Source organism: Leptopilina boulardi, unplaced genomic scaffold (assembly GCF_019393585.1).
Source record: "Leptopilina boulardi isolate dan_hultmark-lab unplaced genomic scaffold, ZJU_Lbou_2.1 LbouV2_70, whole genome shotgun sequence".
Lineage (NCBI taxonomy): Eukaryota > Metazoa > Arthropoda > Insecta > Hymenoptera > Figitidae > Leptopilina > Leptopilina boulardi.
The window spans coordinates 1,834,390-1,854,933 of record NW_026138017.1 but is presented as its reverse complement, the minus strand read 5'-3'; the positions used below and the strand labels follow the sequence as shown (position 1 = coordinate 1,854,933).

At 24.0% G+C, this 20,544-nt stretch overlaps 2 protein-coding genes and 1 long non-coding RNA gene across 6 annotated transcripts in view; 2 read left to right on the top strand and 1 right to left on the bottom strand.

The window, feature by feature from the left end:
- The first annotated feature begins 276 nt into the window (after positions 1-276).
- LOC127290513 (uncharacterized) overlaps positions 277-20,544 on the top strand; it is a 68,227-nt gene continuing 47,959 nt past the window's right edge. For both annotated transcript variants that reach the window (XR_007844374.1, XR_007844373.1), the window contains exons 1-2: positions 277-400; positions 789-968. This is a non-coding gene — a long non-coding RNA (uncharacterized LOC127290513). The remainder of the gene's footprint in view (positions 401-788; positions 969-20,544) is intronic.
- The window catches only part of LOC127290504 (uncharacterized), a 29,564-nt gene continuing 11,222 nt past the window's right edge, over positions 2,203-20,544 (top strand). The window contains exons 1-3 of one of the 3 annotated variants that reach the window (XM_051319112.1): positions 2,203-2,381; positions 2,458-2,768; positions 2,860-3,005. In XM_051319112.1, the coding sequence (XP_051175069.1) occupies positions 2,532-2,768; positions 2,860-3,005 (383 nt within the window). In that variant the 5' untranslated portion in view covers positions 2,203-2,381; positions 2,458-2,531. Of the gene's footprint in view, positions 2,393-2,457; positions 2,769-2,859; positions 3,006-20,544 lie in introns of all 3 variants that reach the window. The other 2 variants (XM_051319111.1, XM_051319113.1) reach the window with 2 other exon arrangements.
- On the bottom strand, positions 3,089-20,384 carry LOC127290505 (carbohydrate sulfotransferase 11-like). The gene is made up of 7 exons (XM_051319115.1): positions 20,030-20,384; positions 16,068-16,234; positions 8,472-8,728; positions 6,645-6,885; positions 6,193-6,372; positions 5,282-5,439; positions 3,089-5,220 (listed from the first exon to the last, which is right to left on the bottom strand). Exons 1-7 carry the CDS (start codon positions 20,040-20,042, stop codon positions 5,133-5,135), a joined length of 1,104 nt encoding a protein of 367 aa, XP_051175072.1. The 5' UTR covers positions 20,043-20,384; the 3' UTR covers positions 3,089-5,132.

Below are 20,544 nucleotides of genomic sequence, written 5' to 3'. Positions count from 1 at the left end.
AGATGCCCAAAGTGTGGAGGAAATTCAGATATCAAATTCAAAGCGACAAATATCGACTCTTTTCCGCGGTGTCATTCGCAATTTTTGGAAATTTGGGGGGGCGGAGCAGAAATATATCTACTATAACCTTCACCCCATATAAAGGTAATTAAAGTAATAAAAATTTATCAATTTCATTAGAATTTTTTATTTTCTTCAAGTTTGACATTAATGTATTCATTTTTTTTTTTGGAAATAAAATTGTCACTAATTTTATATGAATTTAATTTTGCTTGCAGAGTTTGCTTCATGGATAAAAATTTCCGCACCATTTCATAACAAAAGCGGATTTCTGATTCTTTTGCTGAGATATTTGATCATTGTTGTAAATTTTGACGAATTGTTCCGGAAATCGAAAAAGGTAATTCAATATCTTATCTAATTATAAAACATACAATTTTAGTTATTAATTAATTCCAGTAAAATTTAATTTTCTTGATTTCTTTCTTTATATTTGTGATAAACATTTTTTAATTTTATTAATTTTGTGTTAAATAATTTTAATATTTAAATTAACCCTCTCAAGTTAAATAAAAAAAATAATTTATTTTGTATTTTTAGGTTATTTTTAGCTTTTGTTTTTGTTTAATATTAAAAATCAATTTCTCAATATTATTTTTGTTTATTAATATTATATATGTAAATTAATTGATAATAATATTTAATTAATGTTTTTAAATATATTTTAATAATTTCTATTGTATTTAATTATATTTCAACTTTTAGTTATTTTTTATTGTATTTTTCAGAAGAGAAATTCAGACTGAAGAAATATTGTGAAGAAAGAAATGGCGAGAAGAAATATACATCATAAGGCTAAACTTGAACGAGAGGAAATGCAGAAAGGTCAGAGCTCTCACAAGAAATGGAATCACTGGAAAGGAGGAGATAATCCTGTGTGTTCATCTGGGCGAAATAATCAGCAAGTAGTGAGTGCTTTTTATTTTTTTAATCTGCATCCATCATGTTGTGTGAAAAGAATAATTCAAACCAACATGGAAGCAGATTGATTTATTTATCATGTAGTGACAGGTGGTCAATTGTTTTTATCAGGGAAATCAGTTTTTGCTTTTTCATATCAACGAATATAATCCTACATACATTATTCAACGAAATATATCCACAAATATATATTTTCCATATATTTTATTAACAGGAGGAAAAATAATATTTTTAGAAAAATTTCATAAATTTTTTAGTATAGAGAATGATTATATATAATATTGTTTCTAATAATTTTTATTTTCCAATAATTCAGAATTATTTATTTATTATTTTTTAATTGAAAAACGAAAATTAAATTTAAATATTTCGACGATAATTGATTATAGATTAATTTAGTATAGTATTTTAGATATTAAAATTTTTTTTAAATTGAACTAATTTTTTTATTAGAGGTACACAACTCGGGGAAAAAAGTGCTTTCTTTCAAAAAGAATAAAATATTTTTTTATATTTATTTAATTTGAATATTTTAATTCTTTTGTCTTCGAGATAGATAACGCGAATTTTTTAGGGTAAAAAAAATTCGATACAACAAAAATGTGCTTAATTAAAATGAGCATGAATTGTGTCGAAAAAACAATAATGTAGACTAAAATAATGAGAAAAAGCTGATTATATTGCATGCTTTTTAATTTAACCACTTGTCACTATATTTACGTGTATTATTTATAATTTGTAAATTTAATTTGTTGCAATTAAACTTAAATACGTTGCCATTTAGATTTTTTTATCTAATGACGTATAATTAAATACATACAAAAATTAAACCGCGATATATTGATCGAAATATTTAATTAAAAAAAATAGTTAATATTTATAATTTAAAAAAATTAAATATAGGATTATTATGATAATAATAAGTTTAATTAATTCTTTTAGTGCATAAATTATTTGAAAGATTTCCAATTTCCAATTTGTTTATTCGAAATTTTCCACTTGTTTTAGGTGAAAAATTGAAATTTTTTGGTTTTTTAAATTTATTCTCTTCTAGTACAAACTAATTTAATTAGTTTCCACTAATTTTTAGGATATTATTTCGTTTTTCTCGTTTTTTCAAATATTTATTTGATTTGAAATATACCGCCATTCAGTGTAGCCAATAGAAAACATTGAATTTTTTGAGCTTTGTTGAGTTGGAGACACTGCTATTGTTTGTTTGTTTACATCTGTCATTATAGTGTTTTGGTTGTCGTTTTTGCCAATTTTTGTTTAATAATCATAATAGATGTAGTTCTTCATTTATTATAAAGGTTTTGTTTTCTTCAATATCTTAATTTTATTACTGAGTGACGGAATGTATATTAAAAGTTGTGTATAATAATTGTTAAAATTTTCCGGTAATTTTAAGGTTATATTATTTTTGCAATTCTCTGAAGTAAATTAATTTTAAATAATATTTACTTTAAAATATAGTTGAACCAGTAACTATAAATTGAAGTACATAATTTTTCTGAAATATTATCGAAAAGAGAAAAAAAAAAAAAAAAATGAGTCTATCAGATGATGCAGATATGTTTGCGAGTGACGATGAATTTATGCCAAAAATCATTAAAGAAAATCCTATTCAGGATAAATTTTTTACTGAATTACATAATGTTGAGGAACGAATTGATCAAGCGACAAATAATATCCAAGAGTTTCAGACATTAATTAAAAATAATTATAATCGATTTGCATATCGTGTAAAATATGGAGAAGAACTTGAAAATAATTTTCAAGGAGAGGTTGGTGTTTATTTTTTTTTTGCTTCTATAAAATTATATTTTTATTTTTCACAAAATTTTAATAAATAATTGAAATTGTAAAATTTTATAGTGGGTTACATACTCAGGTGAACCGTTAATTGAATCTCAAAAAGAAATAGTCAAATGTTATCAGCCTTTAACTGTTCGTTATTTTCATCAATATATAATCGATGATAAGTGGATAGTATTAGTTGCTCTTCGTAATGCGACTAATTGGTAAGTTTCTTAAAATATTCCAACGGGAATATGATAAGTTTCTATAAGTTAATTTTTTTTTTTTTGGGAAAGAGATAGAAAAATTTATTTTTAAATTTTATTTATTTTTCTCAAAAAAAGAAAATGATTGTTTTACGACAAATCTGATAATTCAAAAATTACAGAGTTTACACACTTGAAATTTCTCATTTTATCGTACTTTTTATTTTTGAGTTTATTTTTTGGTTTCTTCGGTTAAATAATATTCTTTACAAACTGTGAGAAAGTAAGGATACGTAGTAACAAATATTAGATGAAAGTTTAATTGAATTTTACACATTAGGCATTTTTTTATATTCTACCTGGAACTAGAGAAATAAATTCGTTTTGACACAGTAAAAAAAAGTCTTGGAAAATATTACAGTTTTACTAAAACTAAAAATGTTTTTCATTGAAACAACATTTCGTAAATGCATTCGAGAAATTAAATTTTATTTTAATTTAAAGTAAACATTCTTATGTTAATTTCTGATTATGTTTTTAGGCTTGATATTATTTTTTACTAACAACCCATTAAAACAATTTTACTTATAGATTAAAAATGTTATTAAATTGTATAATTATTATTAATTCTTAATTACATAAAATTATAAATTATTATAAATAAAATTAAAAATAGTTTAGATTAAAATTATATGATTATCTTAAATTAATGCGATTATTAAATGGTAACATTGAGACAATTAAAAACGGTTAAAAAATATTTTTCTAGCTTAACGCATTCATTCATCAACGATTTTTTACAATTTTCTTTTTTTCTTTTGAGCGAAAGAATATTAAGCGATAGTTGAATTATAACAATATATTGAGTTCTTCAAATATTAGTAAAGATTTTTTTCTTTTGTCCTTGTCCAGACCAAATACAATATTTTTGATAGTATACAAATATCTTTAGGCAAAAATCTAGTTTGTGCCTGTCTACTTGATGCGTTTTAAGAATATACATAATTTATTTCTCGAATAATAAGGCTCATCAACAACAATTATTTTACAAATATTTGCTGCCTCTTGAGATGCACATTTCTAGTTAACAATTATTGTTGATTATTTTACAAATTTCACTATTGATTGGATATTTCAGTGCAAAGACAACTTGAAATGGTTGTTTTTTTTACCGAAGTAAGAAAGTATTCCAAAAAAATTTTTTTAAAATAACTTTATTAACATAATATTTAAAATTAAAATTTGTTTTCTAAAATTCTTGATACTAGTTTATAAATTGAATAAAAGTTAAAAAAAGGGTTTTTAAAAAAGTCTTCTACCCTGATGTTTGTTTTATAATTAATTGGAGGCAGTAATTGTTATTTTGAGAATAGTCGTTTGTTGAATACGTCACTTTTAATTAACATTTTATTATAAGTGAATTTTTAAGTAATTTTTTATTTCGTGACTTTAACAAATTTTTTTTTTAATTAATAAAAATTTATTTAAAAATTTTTGTTAATGTTTTTTTTTTTAGAGTAATTTGTTAGAAGTTAAATTAATTATGTTTTATTTTAAAACATTAATTTAAATAAAAATAAATTCATTTATTTTTATTGTTTTAATAAGTTTTTTTAATTAAATTTTTTTCTTGATTTTTTTTTTTTTAGTTTTATTTGAAATTTTGGACATTTTTGTTAAATTTCTTTTTACTGTATTTAAATATCTCAATCTATGAATTTGTCAAAAATGTACAAGAGTGCGACTGTTTAGTCGATATAACATATACAACTGTTTTAATCAATAGAGAGTTTCCAATGTTTTTATGAATTTCTCGAAACAATTCTTTATCTAATTATTTACATACAGGCGAATTTAAGCACTGTAATTATATTAAAATTTGTAAATTAATTTTTATTATATAAAATTTCCTATTCTACTTAATTCCAAGAAAAATTTGGAATATATATATATATATTTTTTTTGAAGAGATTTTAAATCAGATATATTTTTTTTTAATTTAACTATATATGATACAAGATTCGTAACTCTTCTTATCACGCTTTCGTTGCTATGATACAATTTTCATTTTATTGAAATTTGTAAAAAAAAAAATTTCTTTCTGTAGTTTTTACAAAAAAGCTAATGTTTAGGATAAATTTGAATTTACTTCTTGCATACTAATGTAGTTGCTTCTTTTTTTCCTAGAGCTATGTATTCAGCTGGCGAGTAGTCGAATAAAATAAAATCGTATCTGAAATTATATTTAATGAAAAATATAATATAATTTAAAAATTTGGAGTAATTTTACTCACCTAAACATGTCATACAAATCGTTGATTTGATTAATTGAAAGTTGTTTGTAGTAATGTTTTATTACATCTTTCGTTTGGGCTCCGCGTGTTGGATTTTGCCATTCAGGTTTAATGATGTGTCCCACGCCGGCTTTTTTAATCAAATAATTTTGGTCATCCTGAAATTGTAAATGAGACTCCTTTTTAAAAAAGTTTAGTTAAAAAAAAAAAAAAATAATAATAAAATGCTTTCCACTGAGTTCCATTAGAAAGTTCAACTTTAGTTATAGATGTTGGCACACATCCAAGGAAAGTTCTATTGAAGATAGCTAATTTTACATTTGAAGATTAAGTGGTTGCTTGCTTGAATAAATTTTCCGGCTTTACTTTCTATGTGAACCAATTCTTTATTCTTTAATCAATAAAAAGTTTTAATTATTTTTAACCCTCTTGTAGTTGTAGTGAATTTTTTTTTAGTTTGGAATTAATTTTTTATTTAATTGCGCTGTAAAATGAAATCCAAATTTCAATTATAAATTCAAACAGGATTATTGAATTTTTTTTTTTTTTCTATCAAGTTTCCGATATAAAATATTTTCAGTCAGGAATTTTAGAAAGATTGATGAATTATAAATGGCTTGATCCAATTCTTTTGAAATCTGGGTCTCTCGTAACTCTCTTTACAGGTGAAGCCTTATTATTTCATTCTTTTATATTCTTTCGTTGCACAAAGCCCCCTTAATAGAGTGACATTTTTTATTTATTCATAATCTTACATTATCCGCTTTACTCAATTGCATTATTTTAACATTGATTCGATAACATTTTCAAGTTTACTTCTTCAATGTAACTGATTTTTTTTTTTTTTTTGCATACAAAATTTTTTTCTTCTGTTAAAAAAAAAATTCAATTTAAATTATTATTTTACTTACGTGTAATGTTTCAAATTTGGCAATGACATCGAATCGCACTTGACATGGTGTACAAAAACTGACAACTGGAGTCCAGTGCATGTCTAATTCTTTTCCTGCTCGCCATTCACATAAAAGCCATCTCACAAATTCGTCAAACAATGGGTACCTTGGACCCTGTTTACCTCCTCCTTTTTTACCCTGTTCACATACAGAATGTGTTTCAATTAATTAAAATTAAAAATTCCACGCGTGCTAACATGTTCTCTCGTGACTTTTATTTTAATATGTTAGACAAATTAATTAAAGCTTTTACCCTAAATTGTAAATTATCGATTTAGAACAAGGAATTTAAAAAAAAAAAATTTTCAATTAAGAGAAAAAAAATAGTTTTCGTTCAATTTATTTCATTTTAGAAACTATTTTTTAGTCATTTTTTTTTTTTTTAGAAAATTTTGATCCTCAGAACTCACTTTGACTCTGTAGTGTGAAACAATGTAAAATCCAAGTTTACTGTGAAATGTATGTGGTAAGCTTTGTTCAAACTTATCCCTGTAGCCACTGAGCAATCGTTCGAAAGGATGTCTCACGATCAGAAAACTTATGCTGTCGTTTAGAAACTTTCCAAGTTCTTCCGCGGTTGGTCGGGGATATCTTTGTCGCGCTAAATAAACAGGCACTGCTTTGGTTGCCTTGAGAAATTGTGGACTGTATCTGTAAATCATTTTCAATATATATATATATATATATATATATATATATATATATATATATATATATATTTAGAGTTCAAACTTCATACTGACTGCTATATAGAGATTCTCTCCCGTGAAATTCCTTGAATATATATATATATATATATATATATATATATATATATATATATATATCGAAGGATTCGAAGAGTAAATTTACAAATTACTCGGTAAATTTCCTCCTTCTCCCAACTCTCAAACAAACATTGAATCCTCTAAACTTTAACATGAATTATTAACTTGACAATTTTGTTGAGAAAATTGTTTAAATATTTTTTCAATAATTAATTATTGATGATAAATAATATTGTAAATATTTATAGTCATTGGATAATTAATAATTGAATTTGAGAATGTTTATTTTAAGTATAGTAAAAGTTTTAATTAACATCAAACACGACTTTGCATTTCATATATATATATATATATATATATATATATATATATATATATATATATATATATATATATATATATATATATCAAATGATTTCAGAAGTTGATTATATAATTGATTCTATATAAGGGAAAATTTATTGTACTAATTAAGTTTTGTAAATTTGATATATCGATCAAATACAGAGCTCAAGGTTTTTTTTTCAATTTTCATTTCATTTATAATTTAAGGAATTTTTTTTAACCAAATTTTTGTTTTCCATTTTATAATTGTACAGTGGAACCTCGATTATTCGAACCTCTATTATCCGAACCGAAAAACATTTTATCCGAACTTCTATTATCGGAACTATTTTTTGGTCTCCCGAATTTTAAATTTTATTTTCTTTATTTATTTTATCATTCATATTTTTGCATCTAAAAAAACGAATAGATGCTATATTTCAAAGCAAAATAACCAAATTTATGACAAAAAAATCTTAAAAATTTCCGAATTTTCGATTATCCGAACCCGGCCTTGCCTAGATTAGTTCGAATAATCGAGGTTCCACTGTATTAATAAAAATGTATTTTTAATTTCGGTTAAAATAAAAAAAAATTCTGATAAATAGGCCTAATTTCTAAAAGTAGGTTAAATAAAAATATGCCTTTATATTTTAAAGCTCTGAATATTTTTCTAAAACACGATAATAAAATTCGGTGTGAAATAATAATAATAATAATAATTGACGGTTTGTTTATTTAATGAACATTGGAATATTTAAGTGAATTTTTTTTTATGAATAATTCATTGTGCGGATAATAATTTGAATGTAAAATGAGATTGGTGTGAATTTGTTATTTTTTGCAAAATTGTTTTCAATTTTTTTTTTAAAAGCATAGTTTTCCATACAAAGCATATATATACAGTAAGAAAAGCTCCATGGTAGTCACAGCCCATGAGTGCGAGTGAGACAAACTTATGCGTAACGCATGCTTTCCTATGACTACCATGGAGCTTTTCTTACTGTATATATATATATATATATATATATATATATATATATATATATATATATAATTTGAGAAAAAGTGTGAACACGTACGAGCTGAAATCTCATAGAATTGTAAAGTAGAGAAAGAGAGAAAGAAAGAGAGGAACTCCCTTACCCGGCAAGTAAATTGAAGTTGTACATCCATGATGTGGATGCTGCTTTGAACACGTTGCACCAAATCAAATGGTATTCTCTATTTATAAGGAATTCCCAGGCATTTGCTCGGTGAAGCGAGTCATTGCCAGAACGATCGAGACCCTCTTGTATACATTTTTCGGACAAAAAATTACGTCTATCACCTAATCGTATTTCAGTGTCAGCCATTGATGATTGTTCCATTAGCCTTTCTTCTAATGTCATTCTTAGATCATCCTAAAATCAGAGAAAAATTGTTGTTGTTTTTTTTCCTTATTCTCATTTTAAAAATTTTTTTATTGAAAATTTAAAAACTCTTATATTGCTTTAACATTTATATAGCTTCGCAATATATTGAGTTATGTAAAGAAGTTTCTTTAGAATTGATGATATTTTACGGTGTTCACTGATCTATATAGGAAAAAGTGCTTTAGAAAATAGGTTCTATTTTGTTCCTTCATTCAGAAATGTGTACCAAGATAAATGAAATGTATGCTTTCAATTTACTCGGATAATTGGGTACACGGACTATAAATTCAGTTCATTGTGCGACGAAACTTGCAAATTCGAAAATAAAAATTTTCCTCCATTTCTTTATGAAAAAAAAAGTAAAATATTCGTAAAAAAAATGGTTTTTAAATATTTTTATTTATGCATTAAATTATAATTTTAATTAAATTTCTATATTTTTGATTTTATTTAATCTGTTTAATTATAAATTGCTGTTTATTATTTAATTAATGATTATTTCATTGTTTTACAGTTAATTCTAGATTTGTTTATATATAATGAATTATTTGTGTTTTAAAAATTAAATTTAAAATCCATTAAAATATTTTGCACTTTACAAAGTACTATTGCACTTATAGGGAACTTGTGCTGGCTAATATTCTGTTTAAATCATTGGGGTCGAGCTTTGCGTAGGTTTAGTCAACGTTGTTTGATACTGACCTGCTTCATAATTCAAGGCTAATCCAATTTCCTAATTTTTGCAATTAATCTAAATACAGATGATTGTCATTCACATTTGCAATTGTAATGATGTTTCTTCTAACTTTCATATAAGTATTTTCAATTTAGTATTTAAGGAAAAAAGGGAATATGGAACTTTTTTTTTAAATTGCCAATTAATCTAATTAAATTAATATAAATTATTAAAAAAAAGAAAAAATTTTATTAATAAACTTACAGTTTTCTTTTCAATTCCATAGAAACAATTTTGTTGAATTATTTATTTTATTTAAATATTTTTCTTTGATTAAAATATGCAATTAAAATATAGGTAAATATATTTTTTTTAATGAAATTTTTTATTTTTGGCATGGAATAGAAATTTTTTTTTTCTACATAATGTATGAATGAAACGCAAGGTCTTTTGAAGTCTGGCCTTTTTGTATTTATGAGTAATTCAATGACTCTTGACGAATTTGCTCTCTGTTGGTATATAATAGCGGAAACTCTTAAGTGTAGTTCTCTCAAATGAAGTGTTCTTTACTCGTTTCCTATCGCGTTATTGACTTCTTTTAATGCTTTAGTGAAATTCTCACCTTTTTTTTATTAATAATAATTTTCATTGAAATTTTTTTCATTTTTTTTTTTAATTGAACTCAAATTTGTGAATTTCTTTTTTTTATTTTTATCGTTTTAAAAAAGTGTATTTAATTCCACTATTTTGTTATAAAAGGGTGTTTGTAACATGATGCATTCTCTGTCAGAGACAAAATATCACCTGTATAATTTTTAAACTAACAATATTTATTTACTCACGTTATAAATTTTTTTCCCTTTTTTGTCTAAAATTGAAAACAAAGTTGAATATAGAATTTTTTTTTGTTTTTTATCTTCTTTTTAGTTTTTGAAATTATTTGATAAAAATATGGTGTATTTTATATATTAATAAATTTTCTTGTATTTTTTTCTATTTAAATTTCTAATCTTTGTTAGTTTAATAATTAAACAGGTATAGATGTTATTTTTAATGTCATGGACAGTGATGTAATATGTTACATGACCTGAAAGTCATTTCTCACTTGAATAGTAATTTTTTTTTTTTGTATTTTTAATGTAAATAATTTTTTTTAATTAGGTATCATTAAAAACATTATTTAATATTATTTTAATATTATTAACAATAATTTATTATTATAATAACAATTTAAATTATAATTTTAAATTATTATTGTTATAATTATAAATTATTATTATTATTATTATTATTATTATTATTATTCGTAATAATAAAATTATTGTTAAATAATTTTTCAATTCCGTAAAAAAATGTTTAGTTCTATTTGCTTTTTATTTTATTGAAAAAAAAAGAAAATGCACTCGTGGAATTGGAAGATCACTAAAAGCGATATCTCGAGATTCAGTGTGTATCAGCAAGATTTCCCCCGTGTCATATGGGATGAGAGTTCACAGTGTATCCGCTTTTCCTCGAACAAAATGCACACGTTTGTTTATGGCTTTTTTATGGCTCTAGCTTTAGATACCTTTCGGACTATTAAACTTTATCTATCCAATTGTAATCTTCTAAATGACATGCCAACACATTCATACCACAATCGCATATATATATATATATATATATATATATATATATATATATATATATATATATATATATATATATATATATAAAATGTTAAAAATTTCCAAAATCAGCACAAAAATAAAGTCAAATTAAAATTTGTTTTTCAGTATCAAACCAACTTATTTTATTATAATAAAATAAAAAATCATTTTTTTGGGTTTTCAATAGAAAAAAATAAGCTTAATTTTGGAAATTTTTATTAACAAATTTTTTCAATTAAAAAAAAATATAGTATAAAATTGATATTTCTTATCTGTCGATAAAGGAATTAGATATAGAGATGTCAAGGGGATGAAAACAAAAACCTTTGGAAAATTTCTTTGATGATCAAAAAGTTCTATTACATCATATCCCTTTGTTTTTATCTCCTGTTGTTCGTATCAGGTGTTATATAGAAATTAAATTCTAGATTGTAAAATAGTTATTATCGATTAGCTCTTGTTTGGGCGTGGATTAGAAGATTAAATTATCTTGTTATCGCACGAAGCTTTTAATATGAATAAGACAAGAAATTCTATTAGTTCAAATATATATGTGAATGTCGAAAAATTTCATGTATTTTTATTTTCTTCTGCAAAAAAAAAAAAAAATAATAAAACATTGAATTGAATGTTTGTTGGAATGTATTAAAAAAAAGAAAATTCTTTCAATTATTTCATTATTGTTGAACCACGTGATAATAAACGTGAATGTAATGAAGCTGCGAGACAAAATGCAGAAGTGTCGGCTTCCGTTTATTGATTTCGGCCTAGAGCCGGTTAGCTACGACTATATACGTGAATGTGGGCCATGCTGTGTTATACTGCAATGGATATATAGATATAATACATATATATATATATATATATATATATATATATATAACTCAAACATGAATCCACACTGCTTATATTGCCCCCTTACACTTTTCTATTCACGAGATATATAATATATATGTACGAGTCTTGATATTCACCAAAGGAATAAAATATCTTCCCTTATACAAGGATATTTCCAAGCAGAGATCTCTTTTAGAAAATTGAGTCTTGAAAGCTGTTGAAAACTTTACTTCAACCATGAAAAATTTTTTTTTTCCCACTCAGTTTACTTTCTCAGGGAAAATTTCAGTTTTAATCTTGTACTTTTCATCTCTGTTTATTTTTTTGCTATTTCTTTTTTTACCTTACGGTTATTTTTTATACTTTGTACATAGCTTTTTTCTGTTGTATTTTTTGTGGTATTATTTATTTTTTTGGTTTTTCCTTTGTTTGCATATTTATATATATATATATTTTTTTTTCTTCTTTTATTTGATTTATCTTTTTTTTGTCTTTTACTTTGCTTTTGTTTTCTTTTCATGTTTTTATTAATCCTTTCGTACACTATGTGAGAATAAATTTTATTCCGGATGCATTTATTTTTTTTAAAATTTAATTCATATACTTAATGGAATTTTTATTTAACTGAATTTTCAATTCACCTTAAAACATTTTTTATTTAGATGAATTTTTAAATTGTAAAATTATTATTTAATTGATTGGAGAGAAATTCGATTTTTAATTTTCATCAATCAAAAATGCAATTAAAAATAAATCCATCAGTTCAAAAATTCAAAATTATAATAAAAAATTATTAAGAAAATCATTAATTTGAAAATTTTGCGTTTGAATTTGAAAAAATGAGAATCATAGAAAATTATAAGGTATTAAAATAATAAGCGTTGCAGCTTATTTTAATGCCTTTTAATTTTCTGTGATAATAATTGTTAAAAAAAATTTTTCAACCCGTGTGGAAAAAGCCACGATCTTGCCCTCAAGAGTTCGGGGCCCCCGGCGGGGGCCCATGAGGGCTGATCCATATGGCGAATCCATGAGGGGCACCGTAGGGGCCCCGCATGGATCGCCCTCATGATCGATTAGCAAAATTTTCTAAGTCCAAAAATCAAATATTTTTTTATCACCAAAAAATTAATGTTTATAATGATTCAGAACCACGAAAAACGCGTTTTTAATAAAAATATATTTACACTTTTTTGAAAATAACACTCACACTTATGGCAAAATAGATGAGGGCCACCGTAGGGGCCCGCATGGATCGCCCTCATGATCGATTAGCAAAATTTTCTAAGTCCAAAAGTCAAATATTTTTTTATCACCAAAAAATTAATGTTTATAATGATTCACAACAATGAAAAACGCGTTTTTAATTAAAATATATTTTCACTTTTTTTGAAAATAACACTCACACTTATGGCGAATCCATGAGGGGCACCGTAGGGGCCCCGCATGGATCGCCCTCATGATCGATTAGCAAAATTTTCTAAGTCCAAAAGTCAAATATTTTTTCATCAACAAAAAATGAATGTTTCCAATGATTCAAAACAACGAAAAACGCGTTTTTAATAAAAATATATTTACACTTTTTTGAAAATTCACCTGAGATGATTGATGATAATAATCATAAAGCATATAATTAATTATATTTTATAAATTGCATTTGATTGGAAAATATAATTTAATATCTTAACTTTAACTAAATGATGTTAAGCACTTTTCTTTGTTAGGTATTTTTGAAGTTTAAATAGCATCAAGAAGTTAGCATTCGTTTTGAAGTAGCGTGCGTAGCGTAGTTGGTAAAGCGTTAGGTTCATAGTCCGTAGGTCGTAGGTTCGATTCCCCCCATGCGTTAGATTTATTTATTTCTCAGGTTTGCGTTTAATCATTAATTCTATGTATGAATTAATTGAAAAATGAAAATATCCGTTAATAGTATGCATAAATTAAATATTTTTTAATTTTTTAATTAATTAATTTATTATTACTTTTAATTATATCCGACAGTTAATTAATTAGAACGTTAATTAATAAATTCAATTTGAGTAAGAATTTAATTTAAAATTGAATAATTATTAAATAAATATGTTATTTATTCATAACTTAAGCTTATTTATTATTAATTAACTTTTATTATTAATATTATTGATTAAAAAACATTATGGCAAACTTGAGGGCAAGATGAGGGCAAACGTGAGGGCCCATAAGGGCGCCCGTAGGGGCACCCTCATGGATCGCCCATGCGGGCGCCCTCATCGATGAGCATGTCGTTTCCATGAGGGGCCCCTATGGATCATCCATATGCGGCCCTCATGGCATGAGGGCGATCCATAAGGGCCCCCGCTGGGGGCCCACATCACTTTTCCACACGGGAATTTGATATTTTTTTAATTTAAATAAGAAATTTTTTTTTTTTTTTTTGACAAAAAACCTTGAATTTTTTTTTCAAGTTGATAGAAAACCTTGAAAAGTTTGGCTTAAATAAAAATTCTATAGTGTGAAAATTCGGTTCAATGTTAATGCTACTTTATAAAATTTGGCCTTATAAAATTCGATCCTCAGCGGGAGTTGAAACTAATTTGTTTTAAGAAATATTTATATACATTCTTTTGATTCAAATAATATTAATTCTATATACTTTTTTGTAGTGAGCGAAATATTTTTTATATTTACTTCTAAAAAAAATTCAATTTACATGATTTAATTTTTTGTCCGCGTGGGTAATTTAGGAAATTATTCTTGAGTTGCGTATTATATATTCAAATATAGTCATGTGCTTGCGACAGGAAATGTTTTTTAACTGGGATATATAATGTATTATACAATGTTGGATTATGAAAAATGTTAGTGAAATTATTATTATTATTATTTGTTATTAAAAATAATAAATAAATTATTATAAAGCCATCTGCCGCACTGCGTTTGGATATTTGCCAATTACGAAGGGCTTTTATATATAATAAAAAAAAACTCTTGAGGAGTGAAAAGTGACAAATTACGTGTTTTACGACATTCTGGTAGTTAATAATTTACAACACCCTTATATTGTTTCATAGCCTGTTAAAAAAAGAAAAAAAACAATTGCTTTCTTTATTACAATCATATATGCTCGTGAAATTATTTTTTTTAATTCGAAATTTTTTGTAAATTGTGAAAAATAATTTTTAAAGTAACGCAACATTAAAATATAGTAAAAAAAATTTATGGATAAAAGTATGAAAAGAAAGGCAGGGTGCACTCGGGTGTTGCTAATTTTTTTTTTTTTTGCTGTTTGCAACTGCCAAGAAGTTTTAAGTGTGGGCGAAGTGATTTGGGATATTTGTATTATTTCACACGATTCTCGTTGCATTTTAATTAGATTGAATTATTAAATTTTTAACAAGCCGGAAAAAAACTTCATCTGGAAGAGTAAAAAGTTTCACTAGAATATATAGTGTAAGATTTAAACAGAAATAATTAAAACTAGTGAAATGTTTCTCTGTTTTAGATTAATTTTTTTTATTGGCGAAATTTATTTATTTAAATTTAAAAATAAATTTTTCATATTTTATTTATTAATTTAGTAAAAAATGATGGTAATAATTTCTTTTGTACTTTTTTATTTATTATTAAATTTTTATTTTTTTTTATTTTATTTATTTATTTTATTTTATTTTTATTTTTTATTTACTTTTTTATTTTTTATTAGATTGTTTCAATTAATTAGCAAAGTCTTTATATTTTTTTGTATATAGAAAAAATATTTGTCTTTACGTTTATAATTGTTATCATTTATATCGTTTATACGGAACATATAATTTATCGCTTTTTGATGGTTAATTGCAACAAATAATGGTGTTGTAAATTATATTTTTTCAAGGGTCAAATCGTTTATTATTTCTTAATTATGATTTGACGTGTCGATAGAAAACACCTTATGACCCACTTCCTTATCCACGAAAGTTTTTTTTTTTTTTTCATATAGATTATGTGTTTATTTTTCTAATTATAATTATTAATTATTCATGTATAATTTTTTGTGTTTTTTTTTGTTATAGATTTTTTTTTGTTTTTAATTTTTATTGTTTAAATTAATAATTATTTTATTAAAAAAAAAATTCTTTTTAGAAAATATAGTTGGGAAAAAAAATTAAATTTGAAATAATTGAAAAATTAATTTATTCATCGTCACCTCTATTACTGGCTGCATGTTATTTGTGCTATCTTGATTATAAAATGCTAAGATGACAAGTGCCAAAATTCCTACTACCACGATTGTCCTACGAATCCCCATAAGGACATGACGTCGTGGTGTCATCTTTTCCCTGGGAATACTCTTCCTTCGGTATTCATATCGGACTGAAACAATTAAAAAAAATATGATAGATTTTAAACAATAAAAAAAAGAGATAGGAAATAATAAAAAAAAAAACAATTTCTTTGTTTTTTTTATTGTGTTGGGCTATTTTGTGAAGATGTAGGTTGCATAAGGCATGTAGGGGGAATTTGAGAAATAGAAAAAACTGATTTGTTTCAATTACGCAGTTCTTTTGATATTTATGCGCATTTTTGTTTTTATCGATAGTCATGATCTCTTAACAATAATTGGTTTTTTTTATATATATATAAACGTCTAGAATAGTAAATACTTGAAAAAATTTGTTAGAAATAAAAATTAATACATATTTTATTATTCCAAGTGCTTCAGAATGTAATGTAATGTCAAATTTTCCAAAGTGGAACTTTCAATCAAATTTGTATAATAATTTATTATGTTTGATTCCTTTATTATTGATTCACATATTTATATTACCAAAAATTCAATTTATTTCTTTATAAAATGGAACAATAATTTATATTATTTATTTTCTATTTTAAATCCTTCAGTTAAAAAAATGTTATATTTTCTTTTTACAAAATGAAATATTAAAAATAATAAATTATTCTCAATTTAAGTTTTATTTTCAAGTTTTTTTTTTTTTTTTTCTTCTTTAAAGCAATACTTTATATTTCTGTTGAAATGTATCTGCAATTTATTTTGTTTTCCAAGAAATTGAATACTCGCGGATTTTTCAATAAGTTATTCAATTTGTTACACTTGACTGAACTAAAAAAAAAAAAAAAAAATTTACTGTTATTTAACTATTGAATTGGAAAATTACAATTTTTAAATGTTAACTATTGCACGCAAGAAAACGTATTATAACAGGATAAAAAATTATTACATTTAGTAATAAATCTTTGATTTTTTTCTTTTCATTCCATTTCGTAAAATAAGATGATTTCTTGGTTGTGTCGTTAAAGTCTCTAGTATAATATAGTAAACATAAATGAGCAATAACCTAGTTTAGAATTCTATTATTGTTGGTCTTCATAGAAAGGTGATATTTGATATCACCTGAACTAGATATTTCCTTATAAACAACATTTAATTAAAATTAAAAATATTAATGTAATAAACAACATAAAAAATTAGACAAAAAAATTAGAGGAATCGATCATAATAAACTATTTGTCACCAAATTTTTTTTATTGAATATGAAAATTTATAACAATATTATTTTAATTTAATTTCAAATAATAATATTAATAATAATAATAATAATAATAATAATCCATATCCATAAATAATTTAATGATCGTAATTAAAGCCATTTCCTTGTTCCAATTGTGGTTAATTTAATTAAATTAAGTTGAATTAAATAATTTTAATAATAATATAAATAATAATAATAATAATAATAATATGCTTAATTATTTAAATTAATAATCATTTTTTAAAATGTTAATCCAGTAGTTAATTAATTTTAATTCTACAATTAGGATTTATAACTAAAAAACTTGAATTATATGAAAATTTTGCAAATTGTAGCAAATTATTATCATAGTTATTATCATAGTTTAGAGAGTAATTAAAATAATTTTTTCTTGTAAAAAAAAAGAAAGTGTTGATTAACTTCTTTTTTTCTCATGTTTGTTAGTGTATATAATAGACCATAGCTTTTAACAAAGTTTTCATTTCAGTTTGTTGAAAATTTCGCAATGATAACGAGATATCTCATTTGAAATATTTAAGACGAGAGTTCCCGTGGAAACAATTGTATTTCCACGCTCGCAAACATAAACCTTGTTAATTGTCTAGACGACTATATATACTTAAAAGATTATTGAATGTTTGAAAATTTCAGCTGTTATGCATATTGCAAAAAATGAATAGTTTTTTTTTTTATTACAAAAGAGAAAAATGATTTCATTAGAACAAAATTTGGTTGAATTGTTGATAATTGTAATGAAATTATTATAATGAATTCAAATTTTTCGATTTTTGATAAGAAAATTTTTTTTTGTATTTTGTTTAAAAAAATAAATTTTGTTTTTTTTTTAAATTTACTGGATTAAAATTCAAAAAAATGAAGATTAATTTTAAAAAGCAAAAAAAAAATTATATAGACCAAAAATTTGTATTCCCCATCATGCTGTAAAGAATTAATTAAAAAGACTCAAATGAATTTGTCTAGAACTTTGCTTTACTAAAATAATTATTGTATCATTTACTTAATTATCCCAGAGTTATTAATTAAAAACTGTTTCTGCTTCGTGAGCGATATTCTTTGAAATTAATTTAATTGAAACCATTTTTATTAATAATCGAGAAAATTAGATATATAAATTTTTAATTCGCTCCACTAATAATTATTATTAAATTAATGGAAAATATAAGAACTTTATCAATTTAGGATAAGTTTTTCTTAATTGTTTAGCTATTTTAAAAATAATAATAAAATTTTTTAATTATCTATTTAAAAAGTAAACAATTAATATATTTTTTTTTATTATAATTAAATGAGAAATTAAAATAAGTTGCAATGAGTAGAAAACTGATTAATTAATATTATTACATTATGAATTATTATTATTATTATTATTATATTATTAAATTTTTATTAATTTATTATTACTATATATTCTATTACTTCAAGAAAATGTATTTGATTTAAATAATCGATTATTTGACTATTATCAAAAAAATATTTACTTGAAATAAATAATTTTTATTTGAATTAAATAAACTTGAACCAATAATTTTTGTATTTAAAATAAATACCATTTAACTGAGTCAAATAGTAATTAGTTAACAATAAATTAATAAAACAAATTTTTTTTTTGATAGTCAAGTAACCGATTATTTGAATCAAATATATTTTTTACACACCCAGAGAAATGATTTATTTCAACTAAATAAAATATATTTGAGTTAAATAAACGTATATTTGTCTCAGAGCCTACCAACTTATTTATTTGGCGTAAATAAAAATTTTATTTGTCATAAATAAATTTTTCTTTGATTCAAATAAATTTTTTATTTAAACGAAATAAAATATATTTGCAACAAATAAACCATTTAATTAACTCAAATAATATTAAATAAATATTTATTTGATAATAGTCAAGTAACAGATGACAGTAAAAAGAAAATCTTATTTTAAGATGAGTCTTAAAATCAGCGCTAGTAGTTATAATGGAAATTGCATTGCGTAAATTTAACAATTTTGCCTTAAAAATGTTGCCTCTTACACTCAGAGAAATGGTATATTTGTCTCCGAGCCTACTAACTCATTTATTTGTTGCAAATATATTTTATTTCATTTAAATAAAAAATTTATTTGATCCAAAGAAAAATTTATTTATGACAAATAAAATTTTTATTTACCCCAAATAAATAAGTTAGTAGGCTCTGAGACAAATATTTGTTTATTTAATTCAAATATATTTTATTTGATTCAAATAAATCATTTCTCTGGGTGATAAAATAAGACCTTTTTTCGGCCTTAAAATAAGACTTTCTTTTTACAGTGATTATTTGAATGAAATAAATTCTTTTTCCAGTGTAATTTTTTATTGCTGGAAAATTTTTTAAATAGAAAAAAAAACAATTTTAATCTCTCCTCTGTATGAAATCTGGTAAAACAAAGAAGGTATTGTTTTTTTCTTTTCATTAGCAAAGAAAATCGAAGTAGCTTATAGTTTATTCACAAAAAGGTCATTAGAAGACGGTATTTCAAACAATTCTTATGCATATCTAGGAGACATATAAAAATTGTCATAGGGGGCTGTATATGTGTATAAATGAAAAGGGTTAAGTATTTTAAATACCTTCTCCGGACATACGTCTCAAGGGAGATCACTGGTTCATTTAATGTGTCAACGGCTTGCGTATTGAATGTTGAATAATGTTGTTGTTTTGTAAATAAAAGCACTTTTTTTTTCTCTCCCTCTCGTTTTTTATATTGCACAAAATTTGCAATCACATTTAATAAACGTGAAAATTATCATTAGGGTAGGACACGTGTTTGAATGTCTATCATTTGAGAATAATAGCAAAGTGGTAAACGTTCACGGTGGCATCGTACAGATCACTGAGGACGCCCGGCGCTATACACAAGGCGCCGCGACGCTGCGTTGTAGGTGCTAGATACTTGCGCTAACTGTCCACATTGCTCCCTTTCTGTCCGTCATCATTTGAAAGGAGAATTTTTCTCAGGTCGATCCATCGCTGGCCATTCCTGGCGCAAGCGCATCTCTTTTTTCCTTAAAAAGCTCTCATCGTGATGCATATAATGCATGTGCAATTCTTTAGATGTCTAGACTCTCTTTCATGATGGTATTCG

Coding starts and splice junctions, on each gene's coding strand:
- LOC127290505 (XM_051319115.1), bottom strand. Junction 6,886..8,471: donor AACTTCAATTTACTTGCCGG/GTAAGGGAGTTC, acceptor AATGATTTACAG/ATACAGTCCACAATTTCTCA. Junction 5,440..6,192: donor CCAAATTTGAAACATTACAC/GTAAGTAAAATA, acceptor TTACAATTTCAG/GATGACCAAAATTATTTGAT.